Raw genomic sequence first — 19,023 nt, 5'->3', positions numbered from 1 at the left:
TATGTGAGATGGGGATACGTTGAGTCCACGATGATTTAATCAATAACTAGAATTAATGCATAATTAGAGATTGTTTGTTTCCTTCTTGGTAATTATAACTAATTACCATTGATCTAATAAAGGAGTGGATGGAGCCTTGTATACGTTTCCATACGCAAGCGAGTGTAACCAACATAAGAAAGAAATAGCTAGAGAGGTTATGCATCAGTGGGGAAAGGACGGCTGACCACGTAGCACGTGCTGGGTGGCAAGAAACGCTTCATTTGAACGGGAATTAATACGTTTTCTTACGAATTTGTTCAAACAATCAATTATAACAAACGTCTGTTAATGAAAACTATATTTTTACAGTTTACATTAAAATTATGTGTAACGTGAAACAACAAAAATCATGTTAAGTGGTGGAGATAGTGTTTTAATAAAATGAAATGTATACAGAATCTACAATATATTACGAATTCACTTAGTACAATAATCTACAAGTTAACTAATCTTGTAGTGTATATTCATTGGTAATTCTGAAATTTTTAGGATAAATGTAATTAAACTTTCGATAAAAGTGACAGGGTGCCTAATTAAATTAAACATATTAAATTGTGTGGAAGACTACTAAAATCCTTTTTCTAAATCCACGTACAAATAACTAAAACAATAATCAATAGATATAAAATTTCCTTTTTTTGTAGCAATAATCGGTTTTTTTCGTAACTCGGCATGTTTAGGGAATCTAACAAAATTTTTATTTATATTATAATTTTTTATTTACGAAATCCTTCGTCTGTGTATGTGATTATTACCTATGAAATGAAACAGGATTGCTTTCTTTGCACGTTCTATGCAATTATACGCACATCACGGTGTTTAACAAATAGTCCAATAAAATACAATTAAGAAGACTGTAGACATTTAAATAAGGTAACTTGAGCCCAAAAAACGTAAATTTGCAAAAATACACCTTCAAACACCATGCGACAGCACGAAAGAAACCTCCAGAAACACAGTGATCTGCAGTTTCGCGTCAATATTTTGCCACCCAGAGAGCCTATCTCTGTCCCACTGTGTTGACAACGCGCGTCTCTCTCTAAGTTACTTCCATATAATATTATTTCTATGCTAATTACGCTGTCTCCAAAATTCAGGAGATTTTAACTTTAGCCGAAATAAACAGACGCAATCGCGCGGCAGAAGCAGAGTGTCGAGTCCGCACACATTTTTTTTACTATTCATGTCATTGTTCATGTAAATGTTTATCTGAAGTAGCGGATCTTCGCCGCCAGTGAATCAAGCCGTCTAGTTGGCTGCCCAACGTCGGTCTTTTCTTGCTTGACTACTATAATTTAACCATCGTAATAACTTATGATTTCTCTTTTTATATGGACCTTGAATTATGAAACCTGCCAAAGAGAGCCACTAAGATGAAAATTGGAAAATTATTTATTAAAAAATTATAAGGCCCAGATTTTCACATAATCTACAAAAAGAGTAGAATTGGTCCATGTCTTACTCCACTGTGCTTTCGCTTCATAAAATCTTTTTTGAGCCTTAGGATCATCGTTCCTCCAAGGTTTAGCACGACGATCTTCGAAACTCTGACCTCCAACGCCCACACCAAGCGTTACATACATCTAGAACATGTTACAATTAACACAACACTTGATACGTAGAAACTCCTTACTTCTTTATCAAACGGAGCTAAAGGACTACCGTTCCGCCACTTCTCTACATTTTCTAGATTCAAATAATCAGCGTATTTAACAAATCCCTCTTTTGGAGGAAATATATTTGCGTAAACCATGTTGTCAACCATGACCTGAATTATACCTACAACAAATCGTCGCTGTCATAAACTGGCATACAACTAAGTTGTATCAACCTGGGTGCCATTTTACAGAAAAAACATGAAAACTGGCGCTCCATGCGTTGTTTTTTCTGGTACTTCTCATCAAGTAGTTTCTGCCAGCTTTATTACTTCCCAAAATACACCCACCTTGCAAAATGTAATTCGTAGCTCTGTTACCTTCAACGAATGCTATCCTAATTTGTCCAGAAGCGTAACCGGGACCGTAGACGTCATTGGCCGGATTTAGGAATAATTCTGGGTAGATCCAGTCACCTTCAGGTAATTTGGCACGAATTTCAATTTTTCCGTATTTAAATGACCATTTGGTTCGAGTTGAAATTTGGGCTGAACCTACAGGAGGTCGGATTATGAAGGCATCTGGTTTTTGGACACAGTCGGTGGTACCATGAACTCCAGTACAACTAAGAAAACGTGTTATATTTTCATTGCTATTAAACTAATTCATTGTATTCTTTATTACTTACAAATTTCCTAAATCGACTTCTCCTTCAGAGGTAATGTAACTGTCTCTAAATGAAGTGGGTCGAATTTTTAAGTAACCCCCTGATACGCCAAGAATGTCAGATCTAAAAGGAGTGTAACCAACAAATTCGTAATCCTGAAAGTATTAATTATATGCCTTCATTTTATCTAGTAGTATGACACAATGTATTTCATACTGGTTTTCCAGAAAACCTATATTCATAAAGCCATAAGTGCCTATTTCGTTGGTCAAAATTTTCATTTAAGATTAATTTTCCGCTACAAACTCGACGCAGGTTAACTTGTGTAACACCCAGTTTACAAGTTGAGTTTGATTCTCTTTTAAATGTTCTGTTCGAGGGAAGTGGGTTATTCAAATTTACTACATGTTGTTTAAAAGGTGATGTGTATGTAGTATTGTGTTTTCCATCGAAGTAAACAATTTCCAACCAATAATAAAAAATGTCGGTCTGTCTGAGATTAATATTCGGATCATAAAAGGTCCACCTGTTATTAACTGGTTTCACAATATTTGCTGAAATTGTCCCTATTTCTTTTTTATTAAAAATTTCATTGATTTTTCCATGGAAGGAAAATAGTTTGATTCCTTTAATATCTGAAAATTTTTGTCAAACATTAAACGAAAACGAGGTAGATTACTTTACCCGGAATTGATACGCGTAGTCCTGTAGGTTTGCATTCTTCTACTCGAGCCGCAGGTATGACGAACGAAGTAAAACTGAACTTCAGCTGCACAAGTAACACTATCACTGTCAGTTTCATACTAGATACAACTGCGAACACACCAAGACATTGATTGAGTTTTAATATTACCGTCTGAAGTGATAATTGAAAAAGTTAATACAACGACGATGCTGAAGTTGGTTTAAAATTTAAATATGACTTCGTACTTTGTATTTTCCGTGGCAAGACTAGGCCCCGGTTAAGCAAAAAATCAGGCAGCTTTTCCATTTGTAAATATAACAAAAATTTTAATAACTTGTTTCAGGTCTGATTATTTTCTTGCAAGTTTATTAATATTTTTGCGGCTTGAATTCTGCGCAGTACAGCCCTGCACAAGAGCGGTACAACCCCACCACCCACCCTTCGACGGCACCGGGGTGGTACGGACCCAGACAGAACGCACCTCGCAGTACACGCGATCGGTCGACAAACTGTACATACATTTACACACTATTAATATATAGTTATAAAACAACACTCTTTTCTTGCCGTGTTCGTACCGTGTACGACACGGTTATACGGTCCTTCGAACAGCCTGCGGCGCGACGCCACATTTGGTCCTTCGAGCCGGATGAAACAGCGATCAAACAAATCATCGAATTTGGTCCTACGAGCCCGATAGAACAGCGATCAAACAAATCATCGAATCAAGAAACATCAAATCTACAATCCAAGTAAGTCCTATTACCTGTATGCATATTTATTTCAATCTGCGCCAATCTGCGTGTACCGCGTTCTCGTATATCAATAACGCATAATTCGATTCAAAAAATCCCATTTATTTCATTAAAATGCCTGTAGAAACGGTAGCCGAATTACGCTCCAGGCGAGGAATCGCTAAATCCAAAATAACTCGCATTGAGAACTTCGTTAAAAATTTCAAAAATACAGATAACGTTTATCACCTTGAAGTACGGTTAGAAACATTAGAAAACGTGATCAAAGAATACGAAAGTTATCAAACTCAAATTGAGTTGCAAGACAACGCAGATAACGATCGCGAAATTATCGAGGCACAGTATTACAACATAATAGTTGACATTCGAGAAAAATTAAATAAATATTCACCTTCATCGGCGTCTAGTCAAAATAATAGTAATCCTAACAATAATCATCACTTAGAAACGTCCATCAAACTTCCTACGTTAAATTTACCAACATTTTCAGGTTCATATTCGGAATGGCTGTCATTCAACGACATATTTTGCTCGTTAATTGATCAGAACAATAGTTTAAATAACTGCCAAAAATTTCACTATTTAAAATCCTCATTGAAGGGAGAAGCGTTAGCGACAATTGACGCTCTCACTATTTCGGCAGATAATTACAAATCGGCCTATGACTTGTTAAGAAAAAGATACAATAACGTAAGACTAATTACTCAAGAACATATTTTAGCTATCATTAATAGTCCTGTTATCCTTAAAACAAATTCTGTAGCTCTGAGAAAATTATGTGTCGACGTTACGACAAACATTGAAGCACTTCGCATACAAAATTTACCCGTAGAAAGTTGGGATGCATTAATTGTTCCATTAATTGTAGAAAAACTAGACTATACAAGTCGTAAAGAATGGCAGGCAACATTAAATAGTGAAATACCAAAATTGACGGATCTGATTTCATTTTTAGAAAAACGTTGCGAACTTTTGGAATCAATGCAACAAATATCAGTAAACAAAACACATAGCATAGATATCAACAAACATAATAATAATTTCAATAAAAACTGTCAGCGCGAGTCTACAACAAAACAACGTATTTTGGTACAAATTATTAACAAAAACATCCTTAGGTGTAATTACTGCAAGTCAGAATTGCATTTAATATTTCAATGTACAGAATTCGTAAATCTTTCAGTAGAACAACGCCTCTCTCATATTAACAAGGTCAAATCATGTACGAATTGTTTAAAATCTAATCACATTGTGTCAAATTGTAAATCGACTAATACTTGCAAAAAATGTCACTTACGACATCACACACTGCTTCATATACCTGAACAATCGACAAGCAATTTGTCATTATCAGTGTCACATATAATCAACACCACTGTACTTCTTGCAACAGCAGTGGTTAAAATTGCAGATGCTTTCGGAAATTATCAAGATTGCAGAATTATATTTGATTCATGTTCACAAAGCAATTTAATCAGTACGAGTTTATGTCGAAAATTGGGACTTAAATTACAATCAATCGAATTCCCGATTAGTGGAGTAGGCGAAATCGAAACACCAGTTAAAAATTCGACTAGGGTAACCATAAAATCTCGTTTTAATCCAACCCTTTACAATCTCAATTGTTTAGTATTGCCTAACATCACATCAAAATATCCATGCCAATTCTTTTCAAAATCTCAGTTCAATATACCCATAAATATTAATTTAGCAGATCCTAATTTTAATGAACCCTGTACCGTTGATCTTTTGTTAGGTGCAGAGTACTTTTGGCAAGTAATTTGTAACGGTCGAATTAACATATTTAATAATCAAGTATTCCTTCGTGAGTCCGTTTTCGGATGGGTCTTAACAGGTAAAATTTCCGGTCCTTCGCAGAACAATATTGTCGCCTGTATTTCAAACGCAAATCCCCAAGATATGCTAAACAAAGAAATTCATAAATTTTGGGAATTAGAAGAAACAGCTGTAAACACCAGTAATTCCTTTTCCGTGGAAGAACTTACCTGCGAACGGCATTTCTCAGAAACGGTCAAAAGAGATATTAACGGTCGGTTTATGGTTCGCCTACCCTTTAAGAAGGATATTACCATGCTGGGGGTTTCCGATGTAACCGCCCTAAAACGTTTTATGGCACTAGAAACTCGTTTGAACAAAAATAATTCTCTTAAAGCCGATTATACAAACTTTCTAGACGAATATTTAGCTCTAGGTCACATGAAATTAGTTACAGGTGAATCTGATTTTCACACTAAACAATTATATTTTTTTCCACATCACGCGGTGATAAAGAGTTCGAGTACTACCACCCGAGTGCGTGTGGTGTTTGACGGAAGCTGCAAAACAAGTACCGGTGTCAGCTTAAACAATATTCTAATGGTAGGTCCAACTATTCAACAAGACTTGTTTTCAATCATTACGCGCTTTCGGACCTACCAATTCGCATTCAGTAGCGACGTAGTAAAAATGTATCGTCAAATATGGGTCGATCCTTCAGATACACCTTACCAAAGGATTTTTTGGCGCAAGAGTAGTGACAAACCAGTTGAGGTATATGAGTTACAGACCGTAACGTATGGTACCGCGTGTGCCCCATACTTAGCTATCAAATGTTTACAAAAATTAGCCATCGATGAACAACTCGATTTTCCTCTAGCCTCGACAATTATCTTACGCGATTTCTATGTTGATGACTTGCTTACGGGTACTAATTCAGTCAAAGAAGCCATAGAATTACGCAATCAATTAATTGGCGCCTTAAATAGGGGTGGTTTTCAATTACAAAAGTGGGCATCTAATTGTCCGGACATTTTGCCCAATTGTAGTCAAAATAACGATGTAGTTAAATTAGACCATAACGACGAGGTCAAAACACTAGGTTCAACGTGGAATTGCAAAACGGACTGTTTAAAATATGTCGTGGAAACAAAGCCCGTGGAAAATACTACTAAACGATCCATCTTATCAAAAATCGCGAGAATTTATGATATTCTAGGTCTCTTGTCACCCGTCCTTGTTTTGGGAAAAATCTTAATTCAAAAGTTGTGGCTCATTAAACTCGACTGGGATGATCCTTTACCGGAAGAAATACGACAAACGTGGCTTAAACTTGAACAAGAATTACCCATATTAAACACACTACAAATACCTAGAAAGGTTGTATCAAATCAATACAATAACGTCGAAATTCATGGATTTTGCGATGCGTCCATGTCGGCTTATGGTGCCTGTGTTTATATCCGAACGTTGGACTTAAACACAAATTCGTACAAAACAGAATTATTATGCGCACGATCACGTGTTGCTCCATTAAAAACTATTACACTGCCTCGACTAGAACTTTGCGCAGCCGTGCTATTAGCCCGGTTAATACACAAATTATTACCTACAATAAATCTAAACATAACAACGCAGTATTTGTGGACAGATTCATCAATAGTCTTATCTTGGTTAGCATCATCGCCAAGTACCTGGAACGTTTTCGTTGCAAATCGCGTTGCTGAAATAAGCACATTAACGAGTATTTCTAATTGGCATCACGTTAAATCTGCTGATAACCCTGCAGACATTGTCTCAAGAGGTGAATTACCTAGTAAACTTATTACGTCTGATTTGTGGTGGCACGGTCCACATTGGTTATCAAAAAATAAGTCAGAATGGCCAGCTTCATTCGTTAGTTCAAATGCACAAAATGTACCAATTTTAGAAAAACGCGCCAAGTTGAAAATTTTGGTGGCGACCAATAACAACGTACTTCCATTGTTAACAAAATATTCATCCTTCGATAAACTCCAGTCAATACTAGCATATTGTCTCAGATTTATTCACAACTATGTAGTTGATCGTAACAATAAATTATCAGGTCCATTTTCAACTAAAGAATTAAATGACGCAACCAACAAAATCATTAAGTTAGTCCAAGCATCAGAATTTCTAAGTGAAATACATGACTTACAGCGTGGCAGAGAAATTAACAAGTCAAGCAAACTACTTAAATTAAATCCATTTTTAGACAAAAGGGGTATTTTAAGAGTGGGAGGTCGCCTAATCAACGCGGATATCAATTATGAACAAAAATTTCCAATCGTTCTACCATCGAAACATCACGTGACCAAGTTGATTATTCTTAAAACACATAAGGAGCAATTACACGCAGGTCCAGCAGCGACTCTTGCTGCTGTTCGCGAAAAATATTGGCCGATTGCAGGCAGATCAGTAATTAGAAATTTGCTACACAAATGCTATGTTTGTTTTCGAGCAAATCCGCAATCTAATGATCAATTAATGGGCAATTTGCCTGCTCTGAGAGTGCAGCCATCCCGTCCTTTTCTTAATTGCGGCATAGACTATGCAGGACCCATTGTTATGAAGGAAGGTGGCCGTCGTAGTAAAAAAACCACCAAAGTTTACATTGCGTTATTCAAATGTTTTGCAACAAAGGCTGTCCATATAGAATTAGTTACTGACTGCACTTCAGAAGCATTTTTGAGTACACTAAAACGATTCATGGCGCGAAGAGGCAAAATTTCAACCATTCATTCTGACAATGCGACTTATTTTACAGCAGCAAATAAAGAACTAAACAAATTATTCCATTCTTCACAATTTGAAAGCGAAGTAGTTCAATCTCTAGCAAAAAATAATATTAAATGGTACTTCATACCAGCACGCTCTCCTCATCGCGGCGGTTTTTGGGAGGCAGGTATCAAGTCGATAAAATATCATCTAAAACGTGTTGCGAGTAATGCTTTATTGACGTATGAGGAGCTCTATACGCTTTTGACGCAGATTGAAGCATGCATCAACTCCCAACCCCTGACTCCATTATCCTCTGACCCGAGCGATCTCACGGCCTTAACTCCTGGGCATTTCCTCATCGGCGGAAAATTAACAACCTCAGTCGAAGACGATGTTACAATGGTGAAAGAGAATCGTCTGTCACGGTGGCAACGCGTCCAACAACAGGCGCAAAGCTTTTGGAAGCGCTGGTCAGGGGAGTTCCTAAACACGCTGCAACAAAGAAAGAAGTGGAATCGCACTGCTAAAACAGAGGTGAAGCCAGGACTTCCCGTTCTACTACGCGAAGACAATCTCCATCCGATGTGCTGGCGAATGGGAGTCGTCATGGAGACACATCCAGGAAAAGATGGGATCGTCCGGACAGCCACCATCAGGACATCATCGGGACCTGTCGTGCGGGCCACAAACCGAATCTGCCCGTTCCCCATCGACGACGACACCCAGGTTTGAGACCACAGGTTCAAGGGGGGCCGGAATGCGCAGTACAGCCCTGCACAAGAGCGGTACAACCCCACCACCCACCCTTCGACGGCACAAGAGCGGTACAACCCCACCACCCACCCTTCGACGGCACCGGGGTGGTACGGACCCAGACAGAACGCACCTCGCAGTACACGCGATCGGTCGACAAACTGTACATACATTTACACACTATTAATATATAGTTATAAAACAACACTCTTTTCTTGCCGTGTTCGTACCGTGTACGACACGGTTATACGGTCCTTCGAACAGCCTGCGGCGCGACGCCACAAATTCGAACATTTATTCCCGACGGCGCCCCTCTAGAGCGCAGCGTTTCCGAGATCAGCTTGCTGTGATTTTGATGGCATTGAATTTGTATTTTTGTTTGTTTGCATGTGATACGGGCGTTACGGTCCACAAGGTAATCAGTGAAGGCATGATTTAATTAATAACTTGAAATAATACATGATTTAACATCGTGTAACTTATTTGTTGTTTGAAATCATTGAAAGTCTGGCTTAATTTAAAATCATGTAAATTCTTTGTTTTAAGTTATTTAAGATCATCATTTCGAACAGTTGACTGCATTCTCTAAATACCTATTCTTAAAAATAATGTCATAAATTTCTTCATTTCTAACGTGTCGGGAAATTTTTGTGTGCTTATAGAATAAACACATATTTGTAAACAATTACTGTTTACATTGTTTTTTTGTAATATAAATAAACTTCAATATTACGCCTCATTTTTAAAATATTCGTTTTTAGTTTGATATGCTTCAGTCGCACACATTTAACTGTAAATACATTTTAATTTAAAATACTTTAACAATTTTTAAGACCTAGTTCCTGAAGTTCAGGGCCAGGGAATCTCCATATTCGTCATAGGAAAATAACGTTTATTGAGCAAATTTCCCACATGGGTTTAGTGTTGCGTAAATGTTATCTTTTGGTTAATTAAACAAATATTTGGTCATTTAATGAGAACACGTTTCGATTTACTAATAACCTAATTATCACTTTAGCTAGACGTGTGATAAATTCTTTTTTTTTTTCAAAAATTTAACGTTACGACTTTGTTAACTAAACCTTCCTTATTTCTTACCGCTTGTTCCTTATTTCTTGCATTGTGTTTGGACCTTAAGCTGCTAAATCAAGTCAAAAAATGTAAAATACTACTCTTAAAATCAAAAAGAAAACCGTTTTTAGCAACGAATGTTCTTTTACCTTTTGCAAAACTATATATATTTTTTTAATACTAGTTGTATCATTTTCGAGTAGTTCTTTTATAACTAATTGTTGGTTGCTGTTCGTGTATCCAAATACTTTTTTAGCATCAAAATCCAGTGGTATATATAATGTCCATCGGCCATTTTTTGCTTTTGTTATGTTCCTTGCAAATGTTCTTCCTTAGTCATCGGTAATTTCTTTGTTAACTTGACCGTGGAAGGCAAATATTGTGATGTCTTCTAGATCTAGAATATATCAAAATTTAATATTAATTTTGTACAGTATGTCATGAAAAATTTAAAACTAAGATGGTTCAGGCTGACGCAACGAAGAAGATGACGCCACAAATCCTACGAACGACAAAACTAGACCTTATAAAATCGCGAAATACGGTCCAAGACACATTACATTCTAATGTCACGGGAGACGTAATAAAAGGGCCAAGTCATATAAAAGAGGAAGCACTGGAAGCAAAATTCTGTCAAGTCAAGAAATTGTCGAAAGTTTTTTTATAGAACAACTATAAGCTCTAAAGAGGTTGTTTTGAAAAAATAAAAATAAAAATACGTTCAACGAAGTATGAAAAACGATATTTCATGGTATACAAATCACGTAAAAAAATTTCTTGAAACCAAAAAGAAACACATTTTTGGTAATTAATATTTTTTACTTTTTTGCAAGAAAATACAGTCTTTTTGTTCCTTACTTTAACTACGTTTTTAACTTCACACAGATCACTATACTCATTAAAGAGCCGACACTTTAATATAATCAACATCTAAAAGACTAGCATCTGTCCAAGACGGTCGCCACTGTGACGTCGCTTTATAAAACTTCTTCTGCCCTTTTCCATCGCTGTTTTGCCATGGTTTCGTCCCATCACTCCGATCTGGGAAAACGTGACCACCAACACCAACTCCAATAGTCAAGTACATCTAAAAATAAAAATAACGCTTTGTTGAAAACGTACTAAACAACTTACTTCTTTATCAAACGGTGCGAACGGTGTTCCCGAGCTCCACCTCTCGACGTTACCTAATTCTAAATTATGGGATTCACTGACAAACCCTTTTGGTGGTGCATAGATATTTCCGTACACTGTATCATCGACGCTAACAGTTATTTGATCTAAAATAAACACGATAAAAATAATGTGAAGTAGCGACGATAAATACTAACCTGGTTTCCAGACAACAGTAAATACGTGAAAGTCGTCGCCCCAAGTTCCAGTATTTTTCTTAATAGTCTTCATCCCGTAGTTCCTCCCGGCTTGACTACTCCCTAAAATGCAACCACCTCGTAAATTCCTATTCAGTTGTTCGTTCCCAGGAAGAAATGCGATTCGTATTTGTCCAGAAGCATAGTCAGGACCGTATGGCTCATTCAGCGGATTCAAATACAATTCAGGATAGATCCAGTCCCCTTTTGGTAACTTGGCCCGAATTTCGATCTTGCCAAACTTAAAAGAGAATTTATTTTTGGTGGAGATCTGGGCTGATGCTACTGGGGGAAGGATCAGGAAAGCATTGGCTTCTTGAACGCAGTCAAGAGAGCCAAGAACACCTGTACAACTGAAATATTTTGTTATAATGAATCAAAATCCAAAGTGAATTTTCTGTTACTTTATCCCTAAATCTACTCGACGATCGATATAACCTTTGCCAAATAAATCCTCAGACAGAACAGGACGTATTTTTAAATGACCGTCGTTTACTTCTAGATTTTCTCGTCTAGTGGTGTACACTACAAACTCATAGTCCTAGAAATTAAATACACATTTTTTAATGTTAAATAAAAGATAAGTATTTAAATTTTACCGGACTTCCTGCGAATTTATTTTCGGGACTCCACAGGTTATTGTCTAAGCTGTTGAAATCCTCGTGGAATATGACTTTTTGGCTGCAGGTTGCGTCGTTGCCTAATTTTGTGGGACTAGATTTACAACCTGACGATTCTGTGACTTCTTCTGTTGTTTGCGTAGTAACAGTAGGAGCTTTAGTGCTGCTTGTATCCTTTTCGAGGAGTTCTTTCACAACAAATTGTAGATCGTCATTCGCGTAACCAAGTTTATTTTTACCATCGAAGTAGTCTACATATGTCCAGTAGTATATAACATCACCGACCTTCAGTTTTGCGGAAGGATCGTAAAATGTCCACCGGCCATTTTTAGCTTTTGTTATGTCCCTTGAAAATGTTCCTCCTTCCCTACCGTTCATTTCTTCGTTGACTTTGGCATGGAAGGCGAATAATTTGATGCCTTCCTGATCTAGAGTAGAAGATATCAAAGTCTAAGAACATAACGATACCTTTTTTCACCAGAATTTCCGGAAATAAAATGTTGATGTTATTTCCGAAAACACTAAGGGCAATTAATGATATTCTCTTGTAGGTTTCCCAATATTTTTGCGGCTTGAATTCGAACAATTATTCTCTACGGCACCGCTTTAGGACGCAGCGTTTCAATTAAAGAATTTTGAATTTTTCGCGGTTTTTAAAATCTTCTTCATATGTCACATTTAGCCGGGATGTTTAGCTTATCACAATACGTATTTGTTAATTATGTGCAATTTTTGTTATCTAGTATCTTAATCCACCTCCGCGGCCACTTACTTGCACTTGCCCCTTTTTACTCCCTAATAAGGCCCACAATTGCATGAAATTAATGTTATTAATGTTTAAATTGCCACTTTTCTATTATCTGTTTTCCTGTGACATTGTCGTTAAAGAAGGTTGACGAATAAGTTAAAAAGTTAACTTTAAAAACATTCTGTAGCATTAAAAATATAACAAACATAACACATAATAAGAATACATAAATAAATATGTATATATATTAATGTTTTGTTTGTAAAAAAAAATCTTCTCTTTTTGGAAAAACCACTTCATTTTGTGTTAAAAGTGTATCAAAAAAGTTATCAGCTTGAGAATGTGACCCATTATTTTTACACACTCTTCTTGAACTTAATGAAATCTTAACCTACCGGGTATTGACACTCGTAAACCTCGAGGTCGAAAAACTTCAACCAGAGCATCTGGAACTTCGAACTGGCCTGCACTATATTTGAAAAAAGTAATAAAACACAGCACTAATAATCTCATTTTATGATTCTTTGTATGTCTATTTACACGCAACTCACAAAAATAAACGATTGTTTATCACCCGTAATGTAAACGGTCATCTGAACTAACTACTGGTTCAAAACACATGCCAAGGTCTTCGGAATTTCCATTCAAATAAGTAATAAATAAGTGGTGGTATAATCATCTGTTCTGGCAGCTAACGAAACAGGTTTAGTATGAGGTGCAGATAGAATTTGTTCGCAGAAATTTAAGAATGCGTAAAACCTGCATAAAAAATAGTATGCTTTAAGGTAGCATCTTTTAAGTCGTTGAAGATAATTTATTAGCAATTAGCATAGTTTTTTAACGTTGTACAGATTGATATACATTTATCAAAGAGCCCAAATTTTAATATAATCAACATCTAAACCACTAGCATCTGTCCAGGTCGATCGCCAGTGCGACCGAGCTTTATAGAACTTCTTCTGTCCCTTTGCATCGTTGTTCCGCCATGGTTTCCTACCATCACTTCGATCTTCGAAAGTGTGACCACCAACACCAACTCCAAGAGTCACGTACATCTACAACCCCAAAAATAACAAACACTTTGTTCAAAATGTACAACTCACTTCTTTGTCAAAGGGTGCGAATGGTGTTCCTGAACGCCACCGCTCGACGTCACCTAATTCTAAATTGCGGAATTGACTGACAAACCCTCTTGGTGGTGCATAAATATTTCCATACACTCTATCATCAACGCTAACGGTTATTTGGTCTAAAATAAACGCGATAAATAATAGTGAAGTAGTAACGATAAATGCTCACCTGGCTTCCAGATAAGTGTAAATACGTGAAAGTCATCGCCCCAGGTCCCGGTGTCGGTCTTAATAGTCTTCATCCCGTAGTTCCTCCCGGCTTGACTACTCCCTAAAATACAACCCCCTTGTAAATTTTTATTCAAATGTTCGTTCCCAGGCAAGAATGCGATTCGTATTTGTCCAGAAGCATAGTCAGGACCGTATGGTTCATTCAATGGATTCAGATACAACTCGGGATAGATCCAATCCCCTTTTGGTAACTTGGCCCGAATTTCTATTTTGCCAAATTTAAAAGAGAATTTATTTTTGGTGGATATTTGGGCTGACGCTACTGGAGGAAGGATCAGGTAAATATTAGCCCGTTGAGAACAGTCTTGAGAGCCGGGAACACCTGTACAACTGAAATAATTTTGTTACAATGAATCACAAGCAAAATTGATTTTTTGTTACTTTGCCCCCAAATCTTTTTCCCGGTAGACGAAACCTTTGCCAAATAAATCTTCAGACAGAACAGGACGGATTTTTAAATGACCGTCATTTACTTCTAGATTTTCACGTCTACTGGTATACAATACAAACTCGTAGTCCTAGAAATCAAATACAATTTTTTTGTTAGCACAAAATAAATACTAATGTGTTATACCGGACTTCCTGCGAATTTATTTTCGGGACTCCACAAGTTATTATCGAAGCTGTTGAAATCGTCGTGGAATATGAGTTTTCCGCTACAGGTTGCCTGTTCGCTCGATCTTGTAACACTCGATTTACATCCTGATGAGTCTGTAACTTCTTCTGGTGCTGGCGTAGTTATTTTACGCCTGGGTGTGTCTTTTTCGAGTCGTTCTTCTACAACAAATTCTTGGTCGTCATTCGGGTATCCGCGTCTATGTCTACCATCAAAGTAATCTACATAGGTCCAGTAGTACAAGACATCACCGACTTTCAGTTCAGTATTTGGATCGTCAAAAGTCCATCGCCCATTTTTTGCCTTTGTTATGTCCCTTGAAAATGTTCCTGCTTCTCTACCGTTCATTTCTTCGTTGATTTTGCCATGGAAAGCAAATAGTTTGATGCCTTCCTGGTCTAGAAGATATCAAAATTTAGGAAGGCTGGTACACATATAAAATTTTGTTGCTGCTGGAAAATAAAACTCCTAATTGGTTCACCATATGAAGAATTTATTGTCTTTCATGAAATTGCATGGTATGTATATGAATGTTGAAGATACCAGAGAGGTGACAGTTTCAGAATACAAATATGTAAAATCAATAGATAAACTTTTCGTGTGATATCATTTCTGGTTTTTCCGGATAAAAATAGAATCTGTGGGTTTTTCTGTGGGTTTTTTAGGTGAATTTTGCAAGCTGATTAAACAGAACGCGTTTTTATTTTCTGGGTGGTACGCAATACGAATTTCTTTGATAAAATATAAAAACAATAATTAATTGATTTTTAATCTAGAGGTTTATTATTATTTTTAGACCTACCGCTGACCCTTCTATCTCTATCATTACGAGCACTAATAAGACGAAACCATAATAAACTACTCTGACCTACTAGTGCTAACCTAGTTATTCTGACTGACCTGAAAATACTGACTTAGCCTTCATTTCTGTCGATAGCTACAGGTGTTTCTAAATTTTCTCTTTTTCTTGTTGTTATTGACACTTTTAAAAAAATCAGTTTAGTTTGTGTTAAAAGTGTATCAAAGAGGTTATCAGCTCAAGAATGCCGCTAATTATTTTTATGCACTTTTCTTGAACTTTATGAAATTTTACCTACCGGGTATTGATACTCGAAAACCTCGAGGTTGGAAAACTTCAACCAGCGCATCTGGAACTTGGAACTGGCCTGCACCATATTTAAAAAAAATGATAAAACACAACACTAACAATAATCTCATTTTAAGCTTCTATGCACGTCTAGTCACATGCAACTCGCAAAAATAAATGACTTGTTAAGTTGTTAAGCATCACCCGTAATCTAAACGGTCATCTGAACACATTACTCCCTCAGAAGAGATGGTAAAGTCTTCGGAATTTCCATTGAAAGAAGGAAGAGATAAGTGGAGGTGCAATCAATCTGTTTTACTAACTAACAAAAATGGCTTAGGTCCACGTATATTTCGCTCTCAGAAATTTAAGAATCTGTGTAAAACCTGTATAACATTAAACAGTAGCTGGAGACGCGTTGCACTTCGAAGGTGAAGAAAAAAGAATCATCACAATTTAATAAATTTTTGTTCTTCTTTTCGTAATAAGAGAAATTAATACAGTTTCCTCAATAATGTCGCTTCCATTAACGCCGGTTCTCAGCTTCTGTCTCTTATCTCTTAAAGATTTTATTAGGTACACACAAATTTTCGAATTGAAATTTTAGGTGGATCTAACGTTATCCTGAAGATAAATGACGAATGCTCACCAAAACTTGTCTATTCATACCCTCGAAAAATAAATTATCTCATTATTACAGTGAAACCTGTCAATGCCGGACTCTGTAGAAGGCGGAAAACTGCTCATCGCGGAAATATTCCGCAGTCCCGTTTTTTCAAATACCTAATTTAATGTATTTTGGTCCGTATAAGCCGGAAACTGCATAACGCGGAAACGGAAAATGTTTGTAAGTCCCAACGTGTCAAAATACATACACCCAACTCTGTGTAAAACGGAAGCGAGAACAAAATTGATGATTTCTGCGAAAAACATGTAAGTCAATTCGTAGACCTGCAGGTGCATTTTTTGTCAACACAAAGTCACTGTTTTCAATTCTTATTTGATTAGTGTGTCTCGTGGTTGTATGTGTGTTCGTAATGGCCCAAAACAAGACCAACAACAACAGCAAAATGGATTTAATTAATGTACACGGGCCGCAAAATTTGAGTCTTAAAGAACTTTGGTAACAAGTTCGGTTGCAAAAAAAAGCAATTATAAAACATAAAATAAATTAGAGAAGAATGCCAAAGTGGTGAGCGTGTAGCCAACCTTTTGCAGTTGACAACAAGAATGGAAAATATATCTCAATGGCCAAAGAACCAAAGAACAATAAACGACTATTTCAAATAATTCTTTTAGATGTACATATGTATTGAATTTAATAAAAATTGTTTTCCGTTTTATAGAGGTTTACTTTCCGTCATAGGCGGGTTTCCTGTAAAAGCCGGAACCCTGTTTAAGACGGATCAAAATTCTGGACCCGCGCGATTCCGGCATAGACAGGTTTTACTGTAATACTGTGGTGGCCAAATTTGAACTAAAATTTCACGCTGAAAAAAAAATTAATCAAGAAAATCGTTAAACATAAGCAACCATGTGCAAGTTTAGTTCTTTTTTTGGTAGTTGGTAGCTCTTGTAGGGAATTTTTGGGTAATATCTGGTGAGAGGGTTGGTAGTGAAATTCACTTGTTTGCTAGAGGGGCGAGATGCGTCACTGTTGTTTGTTTGGTATAGGTGAAAGTACGCGGTAAGGTAGCTAGATTAAGTTTAGTTGGTTTGGTAGTTAAAAAAAGAGCCTTTGTTTAACGAAAATTAATCGTAACGATGACGACGGCACAGTTTCCCCAACAAGCGTAACTAATTATTGCTTTTTTTCGAATCGGAAATATGCGAATTTTAGACCGACGCCAACCTGTGGTGTAAATTTGATTTATTGTTTGTAAATTCACAATTCATGTTAGGATTTTAATCATTAGTGGACTTATCCTTTGTTTATCAAGTTATAAATAAGGTTTTTGGATGCTTATACGTAAGTGTTACATTATAACACTTCTTAATTCCTCACACAAGATTGCTAATAGTTTATTTACGCCAGTTAAATCAATCTAACGTCCCACTCTGGGAAAAGTACCGTGGAAATAACATACCCTCTAAAAAGATGGAGGGCGGGTGGGCTGGTTTAGTACCTGCCAAAATAAGATCGATTTTGGCAAATGATATATCCCCTTAAAAAAGAGAGGGTGGGTGGGCGGGGCTAGTACCTGCTAAGGTAAAAGTGACTTTGGCAAATAAGACACCATCTATGATAAGAGAGGGCGAGTGGGCGGGGCTATTACCTGTTGAGACTGATTTTGGCAAATGACAAATTCTTTAAGAAAATAAAGGGCGGGCGGCTGGGGCTAGTACCTGTTAAAATACTAGCTCCGTCCACCCATGTCATCTGCCAAAATCAGCCTTATCTTAGCAGGTACTAGCCCCGCCCACCCACCCTCTCTTTTCTTACAGGGTATGTCATCTGCCAAAATCAGCCTTATCATAGCAGATACTAGCCCCGCCCACCCACCCTCTCTTCTTTTAGAGGGCATGTCATCTGCCAAAATCAGCCTTACCCTAGCAGGTACTATCCCCGCCCACCCACCCTCTCTTTTCTTAGAATGTATGTCATCTGCCAAAATCAGCCTTATCATAGCAGGTACTAGCTAGGCAGTTATCATTCGGACATCAACGTGACGTATTTCTTGCGACGAGGGATGTATTTTGTGTTTATTTATCATGTGTTTGTTTGGGATAAGCTGGAGACGGTCCACGATATGAGCTCTCAAACCTAATTATTTTAAGTAATCAATCTCTTGGATCAGGCCATAATTTAACATCATGTAAATTCTTTGTTTGAATTGTTGATAAAGTGTGGCATCATTTAACACTCTTTTTCTCTCGCAGTGTGTATTATCTATGTTTATGACAAATTTTTTATTGATAGAATTGCCCCACTTTCACGAAAAGGTGGGAATACGCCCCTCTTTATTTAAAAATGTACTATATTCTCGGGGGCGCCAAATGTCTTTTTTAAAAAATGGAAAACCTTCTCGGGGGCCCCAAATGTTTTTTTTAATGTAAAACTTTCTGGGGGCTCCCAACTGTTTTTTTTTAATGTAAAACTTCCTCGGGAGTACCAAATGTCTTTTTTTAAGAATG

At 36.9% G+C, this 19,023-nt stretch overlaps 4 protein-coding genes across 4 annotated transcripts; 1 reads left to right on the top strand and 3 right to left on the bottom strand.

Annotated features, from left to right (window-relative positions):
- Positions 1-1,445: 1,445 nt before the first annotated feature.
- On the bottom strand, positions 1,446-3,132 carry LOC135127954 (beta-1,3-glucan-binding protein-like). The gene is made up of 6 exons (XM_064054666.1): positions 2,989-3,132; positions 2,521-2,939; positions 2,326-2,459; positions 1,874-2,262; positions 1,676-1,821; positions 1,446-1,625 (listed from the first exon to the last, which is right to left on the bottom strand). Exons 1-6 carry the CDS (start codon positions 3,104-3,106, stop codon positions 1,446-1,448), a joined length of 1,386 nt encoding a protein of 461 aa, XP_063910736.1. The 5' UTR covers positions 3,107-3,132.
- A 726-nt stretch (positions 3,133-3,858) lies between these two features.
- Positions 3,859-9,365, top strand: LOC135128199 (uncharacterized). The gene is made up of 4 exons (XM_064055093.1): positions 3,859-4,825; positions 5,375-8,988; positions 9,028-9,154; positions 9,280-9,365. The coding sequence occupies exons 1-4, from the start codon at positions 3,859-3,861 to the stop codon at positions 9,363-9,365; spliced, it is 4,794 nt and encodes a 1,597-aa protein (XP_063911163.1).
- A 1,519-nt stretch (positions 9,366-10,884) lies between these two features.
- Positions 10,885-13,478, bottom strand: LOC135127952 (beta-1,3-glucan-binding protein-like). Its single transcript, XM_064054664.1, has 6 exons — positions 13,220-13,478; positions 12,056-12,504; positions 11,861-11,997; positions 11,418-11,809; positions 11,221-11,366; positions 10,885-11,173 (listed from the first exon to the last, which is right to left on the bottom strand). Exons 1-6 carry the CDS (start codon positions 13,335-13,337, stop codon positions 10,985-10,987), a joined length of 1,431 nt encoding a protein of 476 aa, XP_063910734.1. The 5' UTR covers positions 13,338-13,478; the 3' UTR covers positions 10,885-10,984.
- Positions 13,479-13,600: 122 nt separating this feature from the next.
- Positions 13,601-16,082, bottom strand: LOC135127953 (beta-1,3-glucan-binding protein-like). The gene is made up of 6 exons (XM_064054665.1): positions 15,899-16,082; positions 14,760-15,199; positions 14,567-14,703; positions 14,124-14,515; positions 13,928-14,073; positions 13,601-13,879 (listed from the first exon to the last, which is right to left on the bottom strand). Exons 1-6 carry the CDS (start codon positions 16,017-16,019, stop codon positions 13,691-13,693), a joined length of 1,425 nt encoding a protein of 474 aa, XP_063910735.1. The 5' UTR covers positions 16,020-16,082; the 3' UTR covers positions 13,601-13,690.
- Between the last annotated feature and the right edge of the window lie 2,941 nt (positions 16,083-19,023).

Source organism: Zophobas morio, unplaced genomic scaffold, assembly GCF_036711695.1.
Source record: "Zophobas morio isolate AGI-343-1 ecotype UQ-CSIRO unplaced genomic scaffold, CSIRO_AGI_Zmor_V1 ptg000012l, whole genome shotgun sequence".
NCBI classification, from domain to species: domain Eukaryota; kingdom Metazoa; phylum Arthropoda; class Insecta; order Coleoptera; family Tenebrionidae; genus Zophobas; species Zophobas morio.
The sequence above is the reverse complement of the archived record's forward strand: the minus strand, read 5'-3'. Positions and strand labels throughout refer to the sequence as shown.

Coding starts and splice junctions, on each gene's coding strand:
- LOC135127954 (XM_064054666.1), bottom strand. CDS start 3,106: ATGAAACTGACAGTGATAGTGTTACTTGTGCAGCTGAAGTTCAGTTTT. Junction 2,460..2,520: donor ATAGGTTTTCTGGAAAACCA/GTATGAAATACA, acceptor TAATACTTTCAG/GATTACGAATTTGTTGGTTA. Junction 2,263..2,325: donor GAAGTCGATTTAGGAAATTT/GTAAGTAATAAA, acceptor ACGTTTTCTTAG/TTGTACTGGAGTTCATGGTA.
- LOC135128199 (XM_064055093.1), top strand. CDS start 3,859: ATGCCTGTAGAAACGGTAGCCGAATTACGCTCCAGGCGAGGAATCGCT. Junction 4,826..5,374: donor CGAGTCTACAACAAAACAAC/GTATTTTGGTAC, acceptor TCAATTGTTTAG/TATTGCCTAACATCACATCA. Junction 8,989..9,027: donor CCATCGACGACGACACCCAG/GTTTGAGACCAC, acceptor CGGAATGCGCAG/TACAGCCCTGCACAAGAGCG.
- LOC135127952 (XM_064054664.1), bottom strand. CDS start 13,337: ATGAGATTATTAGTGCTGTGTTTTATTACTTTTTTCAAATATAGTGCA. Junction 12,505..13,219: donor TTTACGAGTGTCAATACCCG/GTAGGTTAAGAT, acceptor CTTCTACTCTAG/ATCAGGAAGGCATCAAATTA. Junction 11,810..11,860: donor CGAGTAGATTTAGGGATAAA/GTAACAGAAAAT, acceptor AAAATATTTCAG/TTGTACAGGTGTTCTTGGCT.
- LOC135127953 (XM_064054665.1), bottom strand. CDS start 16,019: ATGAGATTATTGTTAGTGTTGTGTTTTATCATTTTTTTTAAATATGGT. Junction 15,200..15,898: donor TTTTCGAGTATCAATACCCG/GTAGGTAAAATT, acceptor GATATCTTCTAG/ACCAGGAAGGCATCAAACTA. Junction 14,516..14,566: donor GAAAAAGATTTGGGGGCAAA/GTAACAAAAAAT, acceptor AAATTATTTCAG/TTGTACAGGTGTTCCCGGCT.